At 41.7% G+C, this 15,271-nt stretch overlaps 1 protein-coding gene across 1 annotated transcript in view; it reads right to left on the bottom strand.

Moving 5' to 3' along the window:
- The window catches only part of ADAMTS19 (ADAM metallopeptidase with thrombospondin type 1 motif 19), a 511,689-nt gene extending 500,845 nt beyond the window's left edge, over window positions 1-10,844 (bottom strand). Inside the window, exons 1-2 of the mRNA XM_007947461.2 lie at window positions 10,760-10,844; window positions 9,507-10,162 (exon numbers count right to left, since the gene is read on the bottom strand). Coding sequence (XP_007945652.1) covers window positions 9,507-10,162; window positions 10,760-10,832 — 729 coding nt within the window. The 5' untranslated portion in view covers window positions 10,833-10,844. The remainder of the gene's footprint in view (window positions 1-9,506; window positions 10,163-10,759) is intronic.
- Between the last annotated feature and the right edge of the window lie 4,427 nt (window positions 10,845-15,271).

Below are 15,271 nucleotides of genomic sequence, written 5' to 3'. Positions count from 1 at the left end.
TAAACTGTGGTCAATGACATGAGACAAAGTATATGTGAGCTGCTGTATGGAAGGTGAATTTTCTCTGTAAATCTTCACCCAAATCACAATTAAAAAAAAAAAAAAAGAGCAGAGCTTCTGTCCAAATGATCAGTCGGTTGAACTCACAGCCCCTCCATTGGAGTAAGATGTGGCCATCTGCTTAGCATAAAGATCACAGCCTTGGAAACCCTATGGGGCAGTTCTACCACTATGAATTGAAATCAACTTATGGCATACAACAGCAATCTTTATGGGAGCAGATCGCCAGATCTTTTCTCCTGTGGAACCAGTGAGTGGGTCTGAACCATTTAGGCTATCTGTCTAACCATTATGCCACCAGGGCTCATTAGCTAATCCACTAATAATGAATATTTAGAGTGTTTTGCTCTAGAAAAACAATTAACAGTCTTCTACATAAATCTTTTCCACATATGACTAATCCTCTAAAATGAGGATTTCATGAAAGGGTAAAGCACATTGAAAATACAATTATAATTTTAATAGATATAGACCAGTGGCAAGCACACAAAGTTCTACCAGTCTACTCCCTTACAATTAGTGCATGTTTCCTCAGGCATGTGCACTGGGTATTACCAATCTGCATAATTTGTGCCAGTCTTAGGAAGCAAAATTGATGTCTGAAAAAATTTCCTTTTCCTTACCAGTAAATTTCAGGAAGTTTTGAATGTTTATTTCCTTTTCTGTATACACACTAAAAATTAATTCTTCATCTTTCTATGGTGTGATTACTTATATGTTTTCTAAACTTTCTATAGTTAGCAAGTATTATTTTATAATCACAGTGCATCTTTTTAATAGCAAAAGTCACTGCTGTTGAGTGGATTTGACTCATAGCGACCTCTTCCTTGGATTTCCGAGGCGGTATCTCTACGGAAGTAGATTGCGCAAACTTCCTTCCGAGGAGCGGCTGGTGGGTTTGAACCGCCAGTCTTCTGGTTAGCAGTCAAATGCCTTAGGCACTATGCCACCAGGGCTCCGGAAAACAGAATGAAAAAGACTAAAAACCGAATAGAGAAATAGGGAAAGGTTACCAACAGAAAGTTTACCAGAAATGAAACAAGAATAACATTTTAAAATATGTAATGATGCTTGACTTTACTAGTTACAGACATGAAAAAATGTAAATTAAAACTACTCTGAGTTAACATGCATGCTGCCCTTGTTTTCTAAGAGAGATGGATATTAAGTTTCCAGCTGGGCATCGACCCCTAGTTTTCCCAATTCAGTTTACCTATATTTTACAAATTTGGGTCTGTCTCTGTTTCATTTAGTTAGCCATGACTTATTTGGGAAGAAGCAGTTAAAGCCTTGAAAAAAACTCTCTTAACCTCTACCTAACCAACATTGGAATATATCAACCATTTCAACGTGAATCACTGAATTTAAAAAAAAAAAAAAAAAAATTCTTCACACTATCTGGAAAATATGATCGTTGAGGTATGCAGAATGTCAATGCAACAGCTAGTAAACACTTCCTAGTCTTGATGCATGCAATTATTCATAACAGTTGACCTACATGTTTACAAAGCATCAGTTATAGCTGTTTGAACACATGTAGGTATAACATTTGTAATTTCATAATATAATCAGACACTAAATATTAAAACCAGTGAAATATGAGTATAAAAGACATTTGCAGTTCTATGAAAACTTAGGAAAAACTTGAGAAAGTTAAGTTTCTAATTGCTGTATTTTTATTTAAGATGATACAACTGTAAATGATGTGAAGATTCTAAAAATCTTGGATTCTGCACATAAGTTCCTTAATGTTTGTTTTTAATTTGTATTCCAAATACAGAAAGAAACCTATAGTGGAAATTGGTTTTGATGCATGCTGAATAAGGCTTAGTCAAGAAAGATAATGTGCAACTCTAGTTTTCTGACTTGCACTCAAAGAAAAGCTTTTGTCTTCATATCCACATCCTGGCTGATGAATAGTTATGTTTGAGATTTAAATTTGAATAAAATATTTATGGTGAGTTTTGATGCATTTTTAATGTTCTATCCTTTAATTGAATTATTTCATTAACCAAGTAGCCTCCATTACAAATCTCATTGGTTAAAGTGTTTCTGTTGTGTTTCTCTGATGATTTCTGTTCCTTACTTCTCTCTGTTCTCTATTTTTGGAACTCCTATTGCAGAATTTTAGACCACCTGCACCCATGAGCCATGGCTCGCTAGATTTCTGTCATACTCTGCATCTATTTGCCTTTGCACTATGTTCTGCGATAGCTTTTGCAATTACCTCTCCAGGCCACAAATGTGTTTATCAATTCATTGCATCTAATCATTTTTTTTCTAGATAGCAGCTTATTTTTTCTTTTTTTTTTTTTTTTCTTTTCCCATGCTCTTAATCTTCCAGACATTGTAGTTATGTTAAAGGATTCTTCTAATTACTTCATTTATTTTTTTTCTTCATGAATTTATAAGAATTTGATGAAACTCATGTGGTACATCTTTTTATAAGTATGATATTCTTTGGTATAAGTTTTTTTTTTTTTCATTTGTTTGTTTCCGTATTCACCTCTTTGTTGTGAACTAGTTCAGTTTACCCACCTATCCTCCAGTTATTTGGTAGGACTTTCTCCTGGGTAAAGGGAGCCAGTACTTATCTTTTGGGAGGGAGGCCTTTTAATTTATTTTAATTGTGATTTGAGTGAAAGTCTATAGAGCACATTGGTTTTCCACTCAGCAATCCGTACACACTTTGTTTAGTAACATTCATTGCAATCCCCATAATGTACCAGCACTCTTCCCACTTCTTCCCAGTTTTTACCATTTCCATTAGGCCTTCTTTTCTATCCATGCCTGCCTTCTGAGCTTTATCCCTGGGTACAGGCTGACCTTTTGACTTAGTATGGTTGATTGTTCTAATGAATGCACACCTTCTTGGTGTTATTGTTCACCTTATAGGCCTATTATTTGGCTGAAAGTTGAGCCATGGGAGTGAGTTCAGTTCCCAGCTTGAAAGGTATCTAAGTGTGATAATCTCAGGGGTCCCACCAGTCTTTCTCAGACCAGTAAGGCTGGTCTTTTTTTCATAATTTTGAGTTTTGTTCCACATGTTTATCTCACTCTATCCGGGATCATCCATTGTGATCCCTTTCATAGTGGTCAGCAGTAATAACCGGGTACCATCTAGTTCTTCTGGTCTCAGGGTATGGGGGCTGAGGTTCATGTGGGACATTTAGTCTTTTGGACTAATTGTTTCTTTTCATCTCTGATTTTCTTCACTCTTCCTTGCTCCAGACAGGGAGAGACCAACAGATGCACCTTAGATGGCTGCTCACAAGTTTTTAAGATGACTGAAGGGACTCTTTCTTGTTCCTGGATATCACTAACATGCCAGGGATAGTGCTATTTCTACTCGCACTGCTCTTGGCTAAGAACATACAATTGGTTTCTGCTGCTTGGTGTAAGTGGATGTCAGAAAGTGGGAGGTTTTTACTCCCAGTCAATGATACTGTTATCTTAGGGTCCCCTTCTGCTTCTATCTTCCCGTTCCCTGAGCAGTATCTTTGGAATAGTTACCACCATTCACAGCAGTTTTCTATCTAAGTGTTTTCCATGAATCCAGTCCAAACTGTTTTCAGCTCTTCAGGGGATAATCAAATGTCTCTGTTGTACTGCTGGAATTCTCTCATAATACTGAATATTATTTCTATCATTCCTAAAGTTTAGTTTGAAAGAAGAAAGAAGATGTCAGGTCAGTCTGCAATCTTTTTTTGTTGTTGTTTATCTCATTTTGATGTTGGTTCTACTTCTACCCAGTTCTCCTTGTTATGCATTACCATTCCCCTATCACTATGAAGACAACTTACCTCCTGCTTCCACACTGGCACTAATACAGTGCCTTGCTCAAATTAGGTGCTCAAAAATATTATTGAATTGGTCAAAACTTTCCACAGCATAGAACACTGTTGTTAGCTACTGTCAAGTCAGCCCCAAATCATTGTGATCCCACACACAAGAGAACAAAATGCTGTCTGGTCCTGTGCCATCCTGTGATGGATGGCAGCTGAGACTGTTGTGATCCACAAGGTTTTCACTGGCTCATTTTTGGAAGTAGATTGTCAGGTCTTTCTTTCTAGTCCATCTTATTCTGGAAGCTCTGCTGAAACCTGTTCAGCATCATAGCAACACAATCCTCCACTGACAGACTAGTGCTGGCTTCACATGAGATGCGCTGGCCTGGAATCAAACCTGGTTCTCCAGTATGGGAAGGCAAGAATTTGATTCAAAAACGGGGTAAATTGCACACAATGAATTTACACATGGCAGTAGATCCTGTATCAAAAGCTAATCAAAATTACTACTGTATAAAACGCTTGTTCATACAATATCTGGGTGGAGCAAACAGTTAATGAGCATGGCTGCTACCTTAAAGGTTAGAAGTTCGGGTCCACTCAGAAGCACTATGGAAGAAAAGCCTGGCAATCAACTTCTGAAAAACATACAATGAAAATCCCATGAGTATAATTCTACTCCGACACACATGGGGTATCCAGGGTTGACCTGATGACAACTGGCTTCATAAAACCCTAATTTGATAAAGTTTCAGTAGTCACTCCATATCTCCTAGACAAATAAAGTATTACTGCTAGCCATTTCAATTTTCCATCTAAAGAGAACTCTAGTCAAGGTATGCACTGATCTACTTTACCATGGCCCAGGACCTATCTGTGCTTTAAAAAGTAATCACTGAGTTAATTTTGAGCAAACATAATAGTAGCACTGCTTCATGGAATTTGTTGCTTTTGTGTATTTTTTTAAGACAGCCATTTCAAACATAATAAAGTATGTCACGTGTTGAATTTAACTATTATGGATAGCCTACCATGATCTAGATACCTTATGATGTGTTGAAAATGAGAAGAGATCAACAAGACAGTACCAAGCACTTGAGGCAAGCTTATATCTCTACATATTTCAACCTATTTTATTTCCCTGTTTACAACTGTGGATGCCAACTAGGTTGGGAGTTCCTTGATACATACCAAGACTTATTCATCTTTTTATATTCTCTTTATCTACACAATGCCTCTCCCTCACAGGAGTTATTCAGTATATGTTTAATTGATCAGTATAAAGACATTTATGAGCCTATGAGATCTAATATATGGCTTCTGTAAATTTACTAATTTTAGATACTAACAAGGAAGACACAGAAATAACAAGCATGCTCCATAGATGGATTTCTAGATATGTAAATATAATTTGTGCATTTTAAAAATAGGGAAAGTAAGATTCAGAAAGACTAAGTATGTTGAAGAGGCAGCACTTGACCCTGTATCCCAATTTCCCATTCCAGAACTTTCCCCTTCACAGCACAACTTAGATTAATTTCTGGAGAAGGAATTGGCCAATCTTGTCAATTCCCATCACCCAACAATGCTGGATAGTTGCTGATCTGCTGCCCTTGATCAAGACTTTTGGATCCTTTCAAACATGTAAGTACAAAAGGTTTAAAATAGTTCAGGCACCACTAGACAAAAGCAAATACTGAAAAGAGAGGAAGGGAAGAGACTCTGAAGGGCTACTCTTTTGCATGCAACTGACAAATCAGAAAGCCTTTACCAACTGAGAAGAAAAAATGGCTGCAAATTAAAAGCAATTGCATTTCTAAATAATTAACTGTCATATAAAGACATCATGAGTTCTCACATTAGAATCACAAGTTACAGAATTCTGGAAATATAGAGGAGCAGGTATGTAGTTGATGAGGATCTACAGTTCAACAGAGAAAGTTTATACTCTAGCAGACAAAGTTTTTGAGGTCTGATCCCAACTGACATTTTAAGATCAGTTTCCCCTATGGTACCTTCTGTCCTAGTAACAGGAAAGTTTTGCTTTTTTCATTCCTTTCACAGGCTAAGCACTACTGTACCTCCACTCAGTCTCTTCCCTCTACCTAAAACACCTTTCAGCCCTTTTTCTGCCTGGAGATAGTCTCCCTATCCTTCAAAAACCAAACTAATCTCACTCCTATTGAGTCAATTCTGAATCACAGCAATCCCCTTTGGGTTTTTGAGAAGGTAAATCTTTACAGAAATAGATTTCCCCATCTTTCTTCCATGCAGCGGCTGGTGGGTTTGAACTGCCAATCTTCTGGTTAGCAGTCAAATGCCTTAGGCACTGTGCCACCAGAACTCCATTACCCTCCAAAATCCACTTAAATTCCTTCTGCTTTGGGAAGCCCAGAGGGATTTTACCTCAGGCATAATAATGTTTTTTTAGAGTTTTTTAGGTAGGCAGTCTGCTTCCAAAATATTGACAGCCTTGGAAACTCTATGGGGCAATTCTACTCTGTCCCATAGGGTCAATATGACTCAGAATTTGAGGCAGTGGGTTGGGTGGGTAGGTGGTGCTAATGGTTAAAGTTCTTGGCTGCTAACTGAAAGGTTGGAGGTTTGAGTCCACCCAGAAGCACCTCAGAAGAAAGGCCTTGTCATCTACTTCTGAAAAGTCAGCCATTGAAAACCCTGTGGAGCACATTCTACCCTGACACACATGGGGTCACCATGAGTTGGATCAACTTAACAGCAACTAATTAATGCTTGATTCATTGTGCTGATATATTATTGTTTTATGGCTACTAGGGTCATTTAAAAAAAAAAAAAAAATTGCTGTCAAGTCAACTCTGACTTATGCTACCCTCATGTGGCTGTAAACTTTACAGGAGCAGATTGCTAGGCCTTTGTTCCATGGTGCTCCTGGGTAAGTTTTAACTGCCAATTTTTAAGTTAGTAGACAAGCACAAAGTGTTTATACCATCCAAGTATCTACTTGTACAATATGTTCTTCTCCTAATATGTGACCTTATGAAAGGTAGGAAACGTTCTCAACCCCTGGCACAGTACCTAGAATACATTTAACATTCAATAGAATCTTAATTGGGAGCTCTGGTAGCGTAGTGTCTAAGGCACTTGACTGCTAATCAGAAGGCTGGTGGTTCAAACCCATCAGTTACTCCTTGGAAGGAAGGTTGGGCAATCTACATCTTAGTGATACTGCTTTGGAAACCCAAGGAGGGGTTGCTATGAGTCAGGTCTGACTCGAAGGCACATAACAACCACAACAGAATCTTAATTATAGCACCCATTTTTAATTAAATAATCAAATGTTCTCATTCTTTATATTACAACTGAAGCTCAAGAGATAACTCATCCATCACCAGGAAACAAACCAATGTCAGAGCTCAGATAACAAATTACGCTCTCTCTTTCCTAACTCACTAGCTCATAAGGGAAAAGGACTGGCATGGTGGAGACTGGAGTAACAACTCACCCTTCTTGGCTATTTGCCTAACTTTTTACTCAAAGTCTGACTGCTATACTGTATTGCTGGCAACGTCAGTTTCCCCCAATAACAAAGACTTCCCAGTTCAGAACTTATACATATGTGGCTAATAGGAAAAGTGAGTAAAAGTCCAACGTGATAAACAAGGAGGTACTCCAATTCAGACTATGAAAAACCTACTCATAATTCTGACTTTGCTGCTTTAAATATGGAGAGAAGGCATAGCTCATTTGGAAAATCTGACCAAAAGCCATATTTCAACACAGTGAAATGCTTTATACCCTATTGCTCCTACCACACCAGGAATACTCTATACGTAATTATTTAATCCCCAGCCAAAAGCCAGGGGACAATGAAATCCCCACAAAATGTTTTCCCCAATAAAGTGTTTAAATATCAGTTCCACAGAAAACATTAGTAAATGCTTTTCATGTAATTTTATGCCATTTTTTTTATTCATGGATAAAAGTGTCCATATCCAAATATTCATTATTATGAGATTCTAGTAAAATATAGCCCTGTGTAGCAATTTACATCTTTTTACTATGAGATCTAGGACAGCACAGGTAAAAATTTCCAGTTTCATTTTGTTTGGATTTTTTAAGCATCGTTTTTCATTCCATGGCTTTGGATGGTTTTTGTGTGCTGATACTTTCCCATACCTACTGCTATTGGATATTTCTTCAAATGAGCAAGTTGTTCTCAGACAAGTTCTTCAGATTTCATCAATGGTTTACAACAAACAGCAAAATGAAGTCAATAACACATTTTGTTTTGTTTTCAATATTTTGTGGATTTTGCCTTAAACCAAAAGTCCTGGGTTACAAGTGAGACCTTCCTAAGTCTTTAATTTGATATGTGGGAAAGTTAAAGGGCTCTGATGGTGTAGTGGTTAAGGCATTTGGTTGTTTCAAAAGGTCAGTGATTAGAACACAGCACCCTCTCCGTGGAAGAAAGATAAAGCAGTCGACTTCTGTAAAGATTTACAGCCTTGGAATCCAAAGGCGGTCACTCTATGAGTCAGAATTGACTCTATGACAGTGAGTCTGGGTTTTACTTTTCTTTTTTGGAATAGGTAAGTTGGAGCAGGTGCATCTGATTTTTATTTAGCCTTACTTGAGTGCAAGAGAAAGAGTCCTGGTAGTACAGTAGTTAAAGCGCTTGTTTGTTAACCAAAAGGCTGGTGGTTCAAACTCAGCATCTGCTCCGTGGGAGAAAGATGTGCTAGTCTGCTTCCATGAAGTTATACAGTCTTGGAAACCCTATGGGGCAGTTCTACTCTGCCCTGTAGGGTCTCTGTGAATCAGAACTGGCAATGAGTTTTGTTTGGTTAATACAAGAAAAGGCTCCAAGCTTTTTCAATGATTTAAAAGATGCTGGTAAAACAAGTGAAGGTGATTGTAATGAAGAATTTGTTGCAAGTTAGTTCAATGTTACAAACCCACTCTTGCTACTTTCCCCCATCCAGTGGAAAGAAGAAACTAATGCCAAATAAAATGTAAACCTTAGAAAAGATGTGTCAGATCACAGAACCAAAAATCTTTCAATACTGATTGGATTCTATCCTCATCCATTAATCAAAAGCCCCAGTCTTTCAGCTTACTCCTTCCTTATTCCTGTCTCTCACTGCAGTTTAGTGAACAGGTGTCCAGGATGGTTGTGGATGTGTTTAAATTCCAGACAGCTGTCAGAGCATAATTCCCTGGAGAACTGCTCTGACAACTTTCAAGTAAGACATGAAAAACCTGAAAGATAATAGATGAGGAACAATGTGGGTGGAGGGCAAACAGGGATGAGATTCAGCAATGAGCAGACTGTCTTCCAATCTAGCAAATAACACAACGTGGTGCGCTTTTAGAGCAGAAAGTGGGACCAGTGGGAAGAAGTCACAAAAAGGCAGAGTTTCGAACAGTATTCAAAAGAAGCATAAAACCATCTGGAGGGAAAGAGCCATTTATCTATACTATTAGCCTTCCCGTTCACTGACTGCTCTGGACCTGTTCCATCCCAGGCGAATACTCTAGACATCTAGCTGGTGCAGATGAGAACAAAGTTCCGCCTGAGCACGTGGAAATGGGAGGAGGTGCATGCAAATCAGCCTGGTCTACGCAGAGAATTCGAAGAGTACAGAGAGAAGTTGAGAACTAGGGAAGGAAGACGCTTACCAGGCCACCTCCACAGGTGCTGAAAGAGGCCAGCGAGCCAGGGTGCTGCAGCACAGCTCCAGTGTAGAAGCAGGAGGAGTCCGGCGGCGCAGGAGGACGCGGGGCTGCTGCTTCCTCGGTGGGGCTGGGGCCCGGACTCGGCCACTGTTCCACCGCGAAGCGCGGCGCCAAGAAGCGGCCGTCTCTCCGGAGCATCAGGTACAAGTCCCGGGAGAAGGCCGGGATCCGCAGCAGGACCTCATCGCCGTCTGGCTCAGCAGCCTGGGCCGGGGGCGGGGACGGGGGCGGTTGTGGGGGCGGCGGCGGCTGCCACGAGGCCAGGGCGCCCGGGGACAGGGAGGCAGCCCCGCTGGATCCATGAGGCAGCTCCTGCGACTCGAATTCCTCGTCCTCCTCGCCTTCCGGTGGCGGCGGTGGCCGGGGCCGGGGCCGGGGCTGACCCTCCACGGGTTCCTCAGGCTGCGCTGGGGCCACGGAGCGCACCTCGCGAGAGCTGCCGGCCGCCTGAGCCCCAGTGCTCCCGCCGCCTCCAACGCCTCGCACCCAGCCGGGGTCCGCGCTGCCCCCACTGCCGCCGCCCGCGTCCACCGGCTCCCGGCGCCAGAGTGCAGGAAACACGACTTCCCACTCCTCACGGTCGGGGGCGAACTGCAGCCCTGCGGGCGGGGCAGACAGAAAAGTGCCAGGCTTGAAGTGCCGCAGTTACAGTAGCACAAGCATTCCCGAGTTTACACTCTGCAAAGATACAGGGCGTGTGCGTAAATGCAATGAGGACCACCGGTCCAGCCTCTGAAACTCCTGCAACCCCTGAGGGCTTGCGATCAGATTATAGACCCCAGCATTTTCAGAATAAAAGTCAGATTACATGGAAGGGGAGGAGGTACATCAAAGTTTACTGAAAGCAAAACCAGGGCAAAGATTCCAACACAAGTGATTTCCTTAAGCATATCCCAGAGCAAACATCGCTATCACTTTACCTACTCCCAGTATTCCTCCAGGTGTTGTAAACGTACCTTTGCAAATATTACTACTTTCATTAGGAGACATCGAATCATTTCACACATGGTTAAAATGAAGCCAGGAAAAGTGCGCTTCGCTCACTAGCCCTCTTGCACACCATCACGCACATTTTTATTGCTACCCACTGAGCCCCGCTCCCAGCGCACAGGCGGCACGAGCCCTGCCTTCCAGTGCGTTCTCCAACTCCGCTGGGGAAATTGGGAAACAAGCCTGATCATCACGGAAGAACATACCTGAAACGATCCCATTCGACAAGAAGCCCAGTTGGTAAAAGAGGCAGCAACAGCAGATGTGGGTCAGGCGCATCTCGCGTCTCTTCCTCAAGCCGCGCTCCCGCGGCCCCGGCGGCTTCTAGCCCAGCGCGCGCCTCCTACGCGGTAGACCGTGGGCGCCGCCGCCTCCCCGGAGCGCAAGCAGGCCGGGCGGCGAGTTTGCCCAGGCCCTTTGTCTGGCGCGGGGGGGGTGGGGGGGTGGTTGGACTCCCTCGCGGTGCCGGCCCGAGGCCGCTGGAGCACTGACGGGGGTGGGGTGTCGGCAAGAGCGGGAGGAGGCAGCCTTGGGGCCCCGCTGTGCTCGGGAGTTCCCTGGCGAATTAGGTGATGAGTCTATTTTCTGTGTTCTGGACGTTGCAGGAGTTTCGGAGGCCGAGCGGGCGAGAGCCAGAGCCCCACAGAGCCGACCTACAGTCAGCCGAGAGCTGGGAGGCGCAGGGCTGGCAGTGTTGCCTCGGGACAGGAGCAGGGCTGCCCGGCGGGGGCAGGAGCGCGTTGGTGACCGAGCCGAAGCTCGCAGCCTGCACCCGCGCGGAGCGGGAGGAGGCTGCTGCTGCTGTCTCAGCAACTGAAGGTGCAAGACTCCGCACACTCGTCGGTATCGCAGTGCTGGACGCTCTTACCGTCAGTAACGCGGGAGGGAATTGGTGTGTGTGTTGGAGGTGCAAGGGGAGTCGTGACTCTCGAGGTGGGATGTGGAGGAGAAAAGAATCAAGCAGATCCAAGAAAAAGGATCCAAGAGGTGCCTGGCAGGCGTGACGTTGCGGGACAAAGGTCCCAGAACACCGCACACGTGCTCACATTCCGGGTTGGGGAGGTGGGGACCCAAATTTCCTCACCTGACTTCTGATTGGCCACTCTGGGAGACCTGATTTGCATCCCTACCCCCCAGTTGAGGTGTATGCAGGTAGAAGTGCCTCCCCCTCCTCATCCCACTCCTTCCTCGTGCTGCTCCTTTTGTCCATTTCCCCTCCCGCGCATCGCGCAAACTAAGATCTAATGCAGACTGGAGCACAAAGCTGCGCCTGGTTTACCAAAGGTTTGCTTTGTCTTCCCATCTTTCTCTCCCGGTATTGTCTAAGGCCAGAGATAATGCAATTCATCATGAAGTGTTCTTCAAAGGTTCCCAGGACAGTTGACACCCTGACATCTCACAGCCTCTTATCCCACCTTATCTTTCTAGCTCCCCATTCATCTGCCGCTCAGTTTCTCTCTCTCTGTCTCTCTTACACACACACACACACACACACACACCCTTCACAGACCTAATGGGTGAGTTGAAAGAGAACTACATTAAATATTTTTTTAAAATCTCAAACCGGGTGAGATTGTTGTGCTTTTTGTACTTATTTATTTATTTACACTATCTCTGTCTTCATGAGGTAATTCAACTCCTAAATGTTCTTCTTCATTTTTTGAAGCTCTTCATGATATTTACTCTGATTTCTAACCTCTCCCTCCTACACATCAAACCATTCCTGTAAGATTAAAAGAAAGGTGATTGATCTAACTTGCCATTGACATTCTCTGGACTAGGCCAGACACCTAGAAATGGGAGTTAATGAAAATCAGTTTTTTTAAAAGAAAAAAAAATGTTTCCAGCACTGAGGTTGGTTCCCCACATCCTTTGTTGTTGTACCTTCTGTAGCTCATGTCAAAGGTGACTACTATGCCTTTAAGGGAGGCAGGCGATCTTATTTCAAAGGAAAGCCATTGTTTGAATAAGCAGGGTCCTAGAGTACTTTGTTTTAGTAGACCAGAATTTAAAAATAAACACAAAGACACTCTAGGTGTACTTCTCAAGAGTGCTCTGTCTCCAAACTTTGTCCTGTACAATCACTAAAGCTGGAGTAACTGGGATATGGGTTTGCAGAAATATCTGGATTTCTTAGGAACACAAATACTTCTTTCTTTAGGACTCAATTACCCCCAATTTAACACTAGGCCAAGAAAAAAAAAAAAAGAAGAAAAGTCTATGGCAGTTTATTTTTAAGTACAGGTTAGTAAGATTGAAAGCTAGTCTCAATGAAACATCTTCACTAGCATATGAATCTTAAAATGTTTCTCATCTTAATAACAAAAAAAATAAGCAGAACTTTAGAAAGAGATGCATATTAAAATGCATATATTTATTAGAATACATGTGTGATTCTCTAAAACTAAATGAATTGTATTGTTATGTTAAAAATATTCAAAAGCACAGGTTGCCTGTTATAGATAGTGTAAATAAAAAAATAAATATCCAGCTTTTTTTTTCCCCCATACTATGCCTAATCTCATGGTAGAGGTAAATATAAATTGTTACAGAAAGGTTTGCCTAATCCCTAGCTACCTCTATTCTTTCTCCCACTTGAAATCCTGTTATATTTATTTGTTATTTTCAAAAGCTAGTATAAAGTCTTTGGGTTGAATGACTTGAATACTTTTTTATTTCTCCTACTAAACTATAAGGAGCTCTGGTGGCATAGTCCCTAAGGCATTTTGACTGCTAACCAGAAGGCTGGCGGTTCAAACCCACCAGCCACTCCTGAGGAGGAATATTGGGCAATCAACTTCTGTAGAGATACCACTTCGGAAATCCAAGGGGTCACTATGAGTCGGGATTGACTTGACAGCAGTGAGTTTGGTTTCGTAAAGTAAACTATCAATGTTCTGAAAAGTAAGAATGATTTCTTTTGTAAATCTTTTTTTTTTTTTCTTTTTCTTGCATCAGTAATTTAAACTGAATAGATTTGTAAATTCTCATGCATTTCTCCAGGATGCATAAGGCGGCGATAGAAATGCTGTTCTTTATGGTGTTTTATTTCAACTTCAATTCCTTGATGTAGAGCTATAATGCTAGCTAGTTTGGTGATCATGTGGGTGATCAAGATTTGTCTGGTTTATGGATACATTAAGTATAACAGAGAATTTATGTGGGGGAAAGTTTTGCAACATAACTAGGAAAGACTTAGATGTGAAAACAAGAGCATCAATTAAGGTGTATTTGTGTATAAATGTATATGAAAGAAAGAACTAGCCTTATTGGGTATTCAATAAATTATGTGTGGTGAAAGAGAGAAGAAAACACATGAGTGTGACATGTGTGTGCATTACTAACCTTAGAGGAAAGAAAAGAGCAGCTGGGAAAAATATGTTGGTTAAGACAGGTCACTACATATGTCACCAGATGGTAGCAAGCATCAACTGAGTCCTGCTTTTGTGTGGACTCATAACAAGAGGGTGGGGGAGGTTGGGGGGTTGGGGAATAAGTGACAAAGCATCAGAGTAAGTGGAACCAACTGTTTTTATACACAAGGTGCTCACATGTTGCATTTTATAACCCAGGCTTCTCTATATAGAAAGTTGGCTTTGAAGCCTTCAATCCTTCACACATTAACATGAAGTCTCTCATAGTCTAAAGCTAATCTTAAATCCTTTTCCCAAAAAAAGTCCTTAAAATCTTGAGAAAATACAAAGAACCCTTTCACTGGGTTGTATTAGGATCTCTGTGGCATGAGAAGGTCAACTCTTAGTGGCACTCACATCTAAATCAAGATCAAGATTTAAACTAATTCTGGTCCTGATGGAGTAACAGGCACCAGAATTAACTTTTACCTTAAACAATTTGAAAAATAGACAAAATATGTAAAACAAAGACTTTTAGAAATTGACAACAGGCAGCCTAAAACTGTCCCCTATGAAAGAATGGAAGCAAATGAGACCATGCGTAGAATTTCCCAATCTTATTATCTAGAGGCAGTTTTGAGCCTTTAGCACAGGAAGCAGAAATCTAGACAAAGCCAATAAGACTGGCTGAGTTGAAGAGACAAAGCAAGGTGGCTAGAATTCACAGGGCAGACTATTAGAGAGGAGGGAACTGCACAGAAAGTGTATTAGTTATGCATTGCTGTGTAACAATCTATCCTCAAACTTAGCAGCTTAGAGCAATAAACATTTATGATCTCACAGAGTTTCTGGCAGTCAGGAATCTAGGTAGCTCAGCTGGGGAGTTCAGGGTCTCATGAGGTCTTTGTCAAACTCTTTCTGGCTCAGGGCCATAGTCCCTAAAGACTTAACTGCAGACAGAAGTTCTGCTTTCAGACTTACATGGCTATTGGCAGGAAGCTACAGGGACCTCTCTATAGAGTTAGTTGCTCATTACAAGTGTTCCCCAAAAGCAAGTTCCCTAAAAAGTGAGCACACCCAAGATGGGAACCAGTGTTTTTTTATAAACTAATCAGATGTGACATACATTATTTTTATTGAAAGCAAATCATTAAGTCCAGCCCACATTCAAAGGGAGCACTTATCAAAGAATTTGTGGATGTGTTTTTTTTGCATCACTACTATCTTCCATCTAGCATAAATTATTCTCACCCTCCCCCTTGCAAAATACTCATTCCTTCCCAAAGACCTCAAAAGGCTCATCCTATTACAACATCATCTCAAAGTCCAGAATCTTACCATGTAAATCACATCCAAGTGTGCATG

The sequence above is a fragment of the Orycteropus afer genome, unplaced genomic scaffold (genome assembly GCF_000298275.1).
Source record: "Orycteropus afer afer isolate SDZICR_OR568_19922 unplaced genomic scaffold, OryAfe1.0 scaffold00185, whole genome shotgun sequence".
NCBI lineage: Eukaryota > Metazoa > Chordata > Mammalia > Tubulidentata > Orycteropodidae > Orycteropus > Orycteropus afer.
Note: the sequence above shows the minus strand (reverse complement) of the source record. Positions and strands in the feature narration are given on the sequence as shown.